Source organism: Thamnophis sirtalis, unplaced genomic scaffold (genome assembly GCF_051295495.1).
Source record: "Thamnophis sirtalis isolate CommonGarterSnake01/CBP01778 unplaced genomic scaffold, rThaSir2_p1.2 scaffold_15, whole genome shotgun sequence".
NCBI classification, from domain to species: Eukaryota; Metazoa; Chordata; class Lepidosauria; order Squamata; family Natricidae; genus Thamnophis; species Thamnophis sirtalis.
The window spans coordinates 34,493,734-34,502,921 of record NW_028261395.1 but is presented as its reverse complement, the minus strand read 5'-3'; the positions used below and the strand labels follow the sequence as shown (position 1 = coordinate 34,502,921).

The 9,188-nt window shown below is 38.4% G+C and overlaps 1 protein-coding gene across 1 annotated transcript in view; it reads left to right on the top strand.

Moving 5' to 3' along the window:
* Positions 1-3,383: 3,383 nt before the first annotated feature.
* The window catches only part of LOC148042546 (cadherin-23-like), a 30,615-nt gene continuing 24,810 nt past the window's right edge, over positions 3,384-9,188 (top strand). The window contains exons 1-3 of the mRNA XM_087702428.1: positions 3,384-3,428; positions 5,446-5,667; positions 5,795-5,914. Coding sequence (XP_087558554.1) covers positions 3,384-3,428; positions 5,446-5,667; positions 5,795-5,914 — 387 coding nt within the window. The remainder of the gene's footprint in view (positions 3,429-5,445; positions 5,668-5,794; positions 5,915-9,188) is intronic.

The window sequence follows — 9,188 nt, the reverse complement described above, 5'->3', positions numbered from 1 at the left end:
CTGTTGGCTTTTATGTTGGGAGCCGGTGCAAAGAGGCCCCTCGCTCGACTTCAAGTTCCGTAACTGATTCAAGGCGTCCACGTTCATCATCAATATTTTGTGTGTGTGTCACTTGGCTCCTTGCTTACCACAAGGGCCTGCGGTTTCCTGTGAAGGTGTTACGGGAGTGGTTTGCCTTTGCTTTGCTTCCGAGGGTCTCACGTCGTGACTGCTAGCCAAACTAGCCCTCATCTCTCTAAATTCTGTTATGAACATTGAGAAATATTAGTAAGCGAGGTCTCGTCCTTTTTTTTTAAACAAAGGGTTTTTTTTGTTTTTTTTTACAAATTTTTCAATCAGAGTACAAGCTCAAATTCAAAAGCCCAGAGAGGGTGTAAAATCAGGACACTCTCTGCATCTCTTCCCTTTTCTCCCAGGACCTCAAACCATGTGGTCCTGTCCACCATTAAAAACTTTCCAAGCAACTTCCATGAATCCAATGTTTTCCCCCCACTTGGAACTGAACCCAGAAGGACATTTCTTTCAACTGGCAAATTTACCAGTCTGGATTTAGTCTGAAGTTCAATTCTTTGACATCAAAAATTTGATCTAAAACTCTGGCAGACAACATTATAGTCATGATAAGGAAAAAAAACTGATTTAAGGTAAAACAGTTTCCTATACAGGCTTCCCTCACCCCTACCCCATCTTTTGCTCCTAAACCAACATAGTATGTCAGGCATTATTTCCTTATCTAGTTTTGACATTTCTTATATCTGCTAGTATGGGTAGAGTGAGTAATTGTTTTACTTTGAAACTAAAACTAAAGCACTAGAAATTAAAAGGGCATTTTGTTTGACAGAAATTAATATTTGGGAGGCCACTTTTCTTTCATATACACCTGTGCAAGATGTATCCTTAGAAACAGTTAAAAGTGAAATGTAATTGGAACAAATGCATGTGTTGCTTTTACTTATTTTGGTGACTTACAAGGATAGAAAAATTGACTGTAGAAATAGCTCTGATTTGCCTCCTTAGCACTTAACATACAGGTTGTCCTTGACATATAACCACAGATGAGCCCAAAATTTCCATTGCTAAGCAAGACAATTATTAAGTGAACTTTACCCCATTTTATAACCTTTCTTGCCACAGTTAAGGGAATCGCTGCAGTTGTTAAGTGAGTAACACTGTTGTTAAGTGAATCTGGTTTTCCCATTGATTTTTCTTGTCTGAAGGTCTCAAAAGATGACTACATGACTCCAGGACATTGCAACTGTCATAAATACATGCCAAGTGCCCAAATTTTGATCATGTGTCTATAGAGATGCTGTGACAAGTGTGCAAACTGGTCATAAGTCACTTTTTTCATAAATAGTTGTAGGCCAAGGATTACCTGTAGAAGGTGTGTTATAGTAACGTACTGTAAATATAACCCCTACTGGGAATATCCAAGATGGCAGCTCTGATACAAGTGCTGGAGTGGAGAGTCAAAACAAGTCAAAATGGCAGCCACAATTCATTGTTCTGCCTCATTTTAATATAAAAAGCAGTAGAGCTTCAAACATACAGTCACGGTTGCCATCATGAATACGCTTTTGTGGTCAGAATGGGACAACTTGGTGCAGCCAACTCGCCACAGCCAACCCTCAGCGGGAAAACTCTCTGTAGCCAGCTTGCTACGGACAACTCGCTGCAGGACAATTCAACAATTCAATTTAAATATTTAAAGTAATTTAAAAAATATTTTAAATTTTGTCATTCACATTTTAATTTGTCCCTCCTTTGGCATCCTTTCTTTAATGATTCTGTTCCACCGTTTCTTCAGTATTACAGTAACTCTTGTCCTGCCACGAGTTGTACTATGGCAAGTTGGCCATGGCGAGTTGTCCCACAGTGAGTTGGCTATGGCAAGTTGAACATGCTGAGTTGGCCGTGCCGAATTGCCCTAGACCCATGATGGTGAACCTATGGCATGCGGGCCAGAGATGGCAAGAAGCACCATCACCCCAGTTCAATTTTGCTACACATGCGCGTGCGCCTCCCACTGGCCATCTGGAACTCTGCCACGCATGCATAGGGGAACGGTGTGGGGGGGGCACACACATCTGTGGGGGGCAGGGTGCAGGGGGTGCATGCATGCGTGGGAGAGGGGCGCACATGTGGGGGCATGTGCGTATTGCATTTTGGGGGGTTGGGTACAAACACGCACTTTAGGCACTCAGTCTGGAAAAGGTTAGTCATCACTGTCCTAAACCATTCTGCGGTTAACCTTGATCTCTGGGGAAAATTGGTTAGAAATATTAAAAAGTAGGATTTATTGAATTTAATCTTTCCAACGTCTTATTTATTTTTTCTTTAAAACACTTATCAAACATCCATGGAAGTTGGTGATAGTTATCTGGGTCACAATAGATGAACTAATAATAAGGTTCTTGTTCCATTAAACATGGTGAAATGGCTACCTTTGAGACAATAAAGCAATATTAAAGTGGAACAATAAAATAGGATGGCTTAAGATGGTGCAACTTTGAATCAGGAAAGCAAAGACTAACAGAAGGGTAGGGAGGGAAATAAGGTTTTATGCTAACACGTAGAATAAAGCAGAGAAGTTTGCAAGTTACACTTGGCAATAATACTACTTGTATTCTGGGTAGCACTTTTAACCTACAGGTTGCTGTAAAATTGCTTTGTATTGAATTATGACCACCTAAGATTTCAGGGTCTCGGAGATGTTGCAAGAAACAGTTAAATTGAGGAAATCATTTGATACCATATTACAAATGTTTAGATATACTGTTATTGTTCTGTGCACTTATGTTCACAGCACTCTCAATATATAAATGCACACAAACAAACACTAGTGGGCAAATTGCAAGCAAACTCTGATATGTTGAATCTCTGCTACAGATAGGCAGGGTCCCCGCTAGCCCTAAGAAGAGTTGCCTCATCAGGCTCACACGATGTCCTGTAATGATAAAACAAAGTGACTGATTTAATTTGCTCCACATTATATAACATTTCCTCCCATCCAATTTTCTCACCTGCTCCTGTTAGCTCCCCTGAGAAAGTACAATATTCTTGTGTGCTTTTTGTATTGTGAATGTGCGTCAAATTGTTTTTGCAGCTTTAACTATTCCTGTATTGGGAGAACCTGCCCAGCACAGTCCATCTCAACTATTGTAGGATGCTTTACTATGCTACCTACGAAACTGGCCTAGAATTTTTGTCTGGTGAAAAATGCAAAATTGGACAGCCAGACATGAACATGTTTATTTCTTTATTTGTTTGTTTGTCTGTTTGTCAAACATGTACAAGATAACAAGTATAGATACGAACATAAACATAAACAAAGGAAGCAAATACAGATAAATAAGGACAGTAAGACAGGGACAGCAGGCACTATGGTGCACTTATGCACACACCCTTACGGACTTCTTAAGAATGGGGTGAGGTCCTGGATAGACAGTTTGAGATTGAAGCTGTGAGGCTTTGAGGCTGTAACAACGGAGTCAAGCAGAGCATTCCAGGCGTTGACCACTCTCTTGCTGGTCGTATTTTCTGCAGTCGAGTTTCTGCAATCGAGTTTACCTTGAAATTGTATCGATTGTTTGCCCATGTATTATTGTGGTTGAAGCTGAAGAAGTTGTTCACAGGCAAGATGCTGTAGCAGACAATTTTGTGTACTGTGTTTAGATTGAACCGCAGGCGGCGCAGTTCCAGATTGACCAAGGCCAAAATTTCAAGCCTGGTGGCGTAGGGAATTCTGTTGTGAGCAGAGGAGTGGAGGACTCTTCTCGTGAAATACCTCTGAACCCGCTCAATTCGTGTTAATGTCCGATATACAGTGTGGGTTCCAAGCAGATGAGCTGTATTCAAGAATTGGTCTGGCAAAGGTTTTGTATGCCCTAGTTTGCAGTACAATGTTACTGGAGAAGAAGCTTCACACAATTAGGTTAACAACTCTTAATGCCTTTTTGGCAATACTGTTACAGTGAGCTCTGGGGCTTACACCCTGTGTAGCTTAAACCCTGGATATTGAACAGAGCACCTTCTCCTCATATGTACCTGCACATCAGCAGAAATATCTCTCACCAGATGTTAAGAATTTGCTAAGCAAGGAAATACATTATTATACAAATGTCTCAGCAGAGATTCCCTTATCAGTCTTCAACAACAGGTGATGGTACACCTGTTCATTTTGCTCCTTGGTTAAATTGAGTCCCCTTTGGGGGAAAAGGGCGGCATACAAATGTAATAAATCAATCAAATCAAATTGGGTCTTTTTGATATGACCTGATATTTTTCTCATGTTTTAGAGTTTTTTCTAAATTATATTAGATTATTAGTGATAATTTGAAATAAATGTTTTGATTTATGCTTAATTGCTTAATTAAGGTTTATTTGGAGAGGTTTTTTTTTAGTAATAGAATGGTGAGAGAGAAGATGTATAAATAAAAACACAATAAAAACATTAGTTGAGTGCCTTCTGATACTGAAATAAAGAAGCACATTCCAAATAAGCTTGCATTCTCCCACTAGCTCTAATTCTAAAATACTAAAAATGCCCAAAATAAATTTGATGAAATTCAGTGGTGCTCGCTTATAGGTATCATATTTTTTGGAGTATAAAACACTCTGGAGTTTAAGACGCACTTTAGTTTTTGGGGAGAAAAGAAGAAAAAAAATTCTGCCTGCCTACCAGCATCCATCGATATTCCTCTGGCTAGTGTCCTTGCAGCAAATAACCAGATCAGCTTCAGCACATTATTGCAGCCTGATTCAGCATGAGCAGCTTATTGGCAAGTGGTTCGGCCTCCTGGAATACCCCCAGTCAGCTGTTCCAGGCTGCAGGGATTGTCACAGACCATCGCCGCCTGCGTGCCTCTGTGTCTCGCATTTTCAGCCTCCGAACGCTCTGTTTCAGATCTGTTCAAGGCTGCAGGGATCGACAGATCACATTGCCTCTGCACATTGCATTTTTGGTCTTTGTGCATTGCATTTTTGGCATCCGCACGCCCCATTTTTTGCCTCTGCACGTTGCAGTAGTTCCAGACAGTGGGGATTGTTGGGGATAGAAAGGTAAGATAGAAGAAGATGTATAAATAAAAACACAATTAAAAACATTAGTTGCGTGCCTTCTGATATTAGTAAGTAATTAGTAAGAAATGAAGTACATTCCAAACAAGCTTGCATTCTCCCACTAGGTCTAATTCTAAAAATACTAAAAATTCCCAAAATAAATTTGATGAAATTCAGTGGTGTTTGCTTATAGGTAAATATGCATTAGATCTGCGGTTTTTTTTAAATCAACTTTATAAATCCTTTCATGGAACATTAACAAGAGACATTCAAAAAGATTACTAATTGAAAGGTATTTGAATATTTATATGGTTCCCATCTGATTGCCTTCCTTTTTTTCCTCCTCTGCATGATTCTAAATGTCTTGCTATTTATCATCTATAGGCTACAACTACAGTCTATGTTACCATCCTGGATGAGAATGATAATCCTCCAGTATTCCAGCAACAGCAGTATGAAGTCACTTTGGATGAAGGTCCAGGCACATGGAATGCCGTTCTTATCACCATCAGTGCTATGGATCAGGATGAAGGCTTGAATGGGACCATTACATACGCCATCACAGAGGGAAACATCATGAACACCTTTCACATCAACAGCACTACAGTGAGTGCATCACCACTTTTTTTTTCACTTAGCACCACCACACAGGTGCATCACAACCAAATTTCACAGTCCATCAATCTTCACTATTGAAAATTAAAAGTTTTTAAATTTTGGGCTGTCATTCCAGGGACAAATACGTACCATGAAAGAATTGGATTACGAAATCAGCCATGGGCGTTATACACTATTAATCACAGCCACAGACCAGTGTCCGATTCCATCACGGCGTCTCACATCTACTACAATGGTATGTTTTTCTTCTGAGAAAGAAATGAAATTTGTAGGCATGGCAAACAAACACATTCCCTTAAAACAACCAGCTAATAACTACTACTAACTATTGTTGTCACTACCAGCAACAAATTGTTACAGGAGCGTACTTCCATTTTTTAAACGCTAGGATCACAGAATAAGAAAAAATTAATGCTTGCCTTTAGTGTGAATAAGAAGGTCTTAATCTCCCAGAAATCTCTCTGCTCTCCATACACCATATTTTTACCCTATCCATCACTTTCTTCTCCCTCTCTCCTCCTCCTCCCTACCGCCTTTCTTCCCTCTGTCATCCTTCTCTTTTCTTTTCTACTTCTCCTTCCTCTCTTCTTCTACTCTTTCATTTCCACTCCTTCTTTCTCTCCTCCACTTCCACCCCCTGCCCTCTCTCCTATCCCTCTCTTCTTCCCTTACCTCTCTCCTCTACTTCACACTCTTCATCTCATTTATTTGGTGTATTTCAGCCTCTGAGTGAGCTTCATTTTATGTTGATGGTATTTATAATTCCATTTCAATATACATATTTAATTTTAACATATCTTCCTCCTTTTTTAAAAGAAAAAAGTATACATATAGCAATACATACATACATACATACATACATAATGTATGTATTATGTCTTGTGTATTGTTTTTATCAGCACAAATGCAACATATATGTGTGCATGTGTGTGTGTATATGTCTTGCATTTATGCTGATAAATAAATAAAGGGAGACTAGATCTATTTCAAGCTATTTAGCTCTCATCAGCTAGCCATACCCTTACTGGGAATTGAACCTGGGCTGTATTACATATTAAGCAGTTGTATTATCTATAGTAGTCTCCCTTTATTTATTTATCAGCACAAATGCAACACAAATGTAACAAAGGCAACATAAAAAAATGGCTTTCTGCCTGGATGGCTCCGAGGATGAATTGAAAGATGGAAAGGGAAGCAGTATGCTCCCTCCCATATTTGGGCATACCAAGGGTTTTGGCCGAGATGAAGACCTTGTTACGATTCTCAGCTATTCTCATCATTATAATTATATAGATTTATCCTTATACACCCCAAATTTGTAGTTTTGTCTTTATAATCTCAATAATTTCCCATTATAAGTATATTCCATGTTCCCTCTCCATTTTTCCATATCTTGACTTAGCTTACCCTTAATGTTTGTGTTTCACCAAAATATAGTAGCCGCAGCTGGTGGAAAGTAAGAAATAATAAAAAAATAAACAGATGGGAACCATTACATTCAATTGTCACAAGGAGTAATTGAAAAGGCCTTCTAGTATACATGACAGATTTAAAAGTTGCACTCATGAAGATGGAATCAGGACTTTAGTTTTCTTCCTTTCTATAGTTCTATTATTGGTTGACTTCATATTGTGGACATCTACAACCCTGTGAGATTAATTCCTTCATCTATCGTTGTGGAAGCATATTAGTAATAATCTGTATGGAATAATACCTTGGAAAAATTAGTTAAGAGGCGGTTAATTAGTTAATTATTCAGAGTTGGGACAAAATTTACCTAATTAAAATGTAGTTGTAAAGAAAAACTTCTGAAGACATGGAGTTTTGCATTTCCTTGACTCTTAGTAGAGTGCTATGCTAACATTAAAATTTGTCACCGTGGGAATTCTTCCACACTCTAGTGGTTAATTTCTAAATCAATAACTAAGATTTAAAAATTATTTCTGCAGACAGATACCATATTTAGCCAAAGGGAGGAAATATTTACTTTCAAAGTTGACAAAAATCCTGTGCAATGTCCAGTTTCTCCATCTTTTTAACATGAAGAAAAACACAAGGCCAGGTATACACAAAAACACTCCCAAACATTTCCTTTCTAATTTCCAGCAAAAAGGACAGCATCAACACAAGCACAAAAGTAAAAATAAGAAAGAGATGGGATTAGCAGAACAAGAACCTGGACAAGGAAGGGAAGAAAAGAGAAATGGAAAATGAAGGAAGAGAAAGAAGGGGGGGGGAGCATTGGAAAGACAAGGCAACAATATTACAAAGGAGTTAAAATTCAGCAGAGCAACAATGTCTCTTTACAACTTCTCCCCAGAAGCTTTTATCAACTGTTGACCCTTTTCAACAATGGTGTCTGCAAGTTGTTCATTTAGTTTCAACTACTTCTAGTCAGTTGTAGCATCTGACATGGAACTGTAATATTTCTAATCATCAATATATTGGAATTTGGTTATAAGAGAATGGCAGATAGATATTTTTGGCATTGTACAATGTAACCATTTCTTGATCCTTGCCTTTGAACATAGAATCCAAAAATGATTCAACAAACAGATTAAGTTCTAGTACACCATGATTGCTTCCTGATTTAATTTGATTGCAGCGTAATGGTATAGCAAATGCTAGGTAACATCCATAATACAGTAGCTAACACAACCTTTGAAGAGACAGCATCTAAGCTCAATTTGATCAGAGCTTGTTCTGGCAAACTCTCACATCATTTTAATTGACCAAGAAGCACAATTTGCTAGTTATTGTAGAATGCTGATATTTAGATCTCAGTTATCTTTCTTGATCTACCCACAAACCTGCCAGGTGAAAAGGAAATATGGTTGTTGCTTCAGCCTCCTTTATTATCTACTAGGTGATAACCCAGGTATTTATTTATCCTAATCCCCCTTACCCGAGGGAGCACCCTTGTGGAGTACTGTGAAGCCGTTACCACGGCAACTCCACTGTGATGTACAGTAGAAGCCATTTTAAGGGATGGCTGTATCTTAACAACTTGAATCCAAAATGCACACAAGTGCTGTGATTTGAGACCATAGATATAATTCATTCCTTTTCATTTCAGCGGCCCAGGCATTCTAGAGTTATGCTGGAACACACACACATACAAACCAAGGGGTATTAGGGGTGTCTTCCCATCACAGTATTTTTTCCAGAGAGTAAGTCATCTATGTACCAAGTTTGGTTGAAATTGTTCTAGATAGATAGACAGATGATAGATAGATGATAGATAGATAGATAGATAGATAGATAGATAGATAGATAGATAGATAGATAGATATTGGGACACTTTTAAATCATTGATGCAAACAAAAGCAACATCCAAAACATTATTAATATAAAATGAATAATTTGCAGTTTTCTGGCAGTTGTGTGAAAGATTGTTACTTTTACCGTAGTAGTAATAGCCTTTATTGTTTTCATAAAGTAAATGTCCCAAATCAACATTTACACTTGTTGAAGCATTTTAGAACACCTCTGTGCCTTTCTGTGTTAAT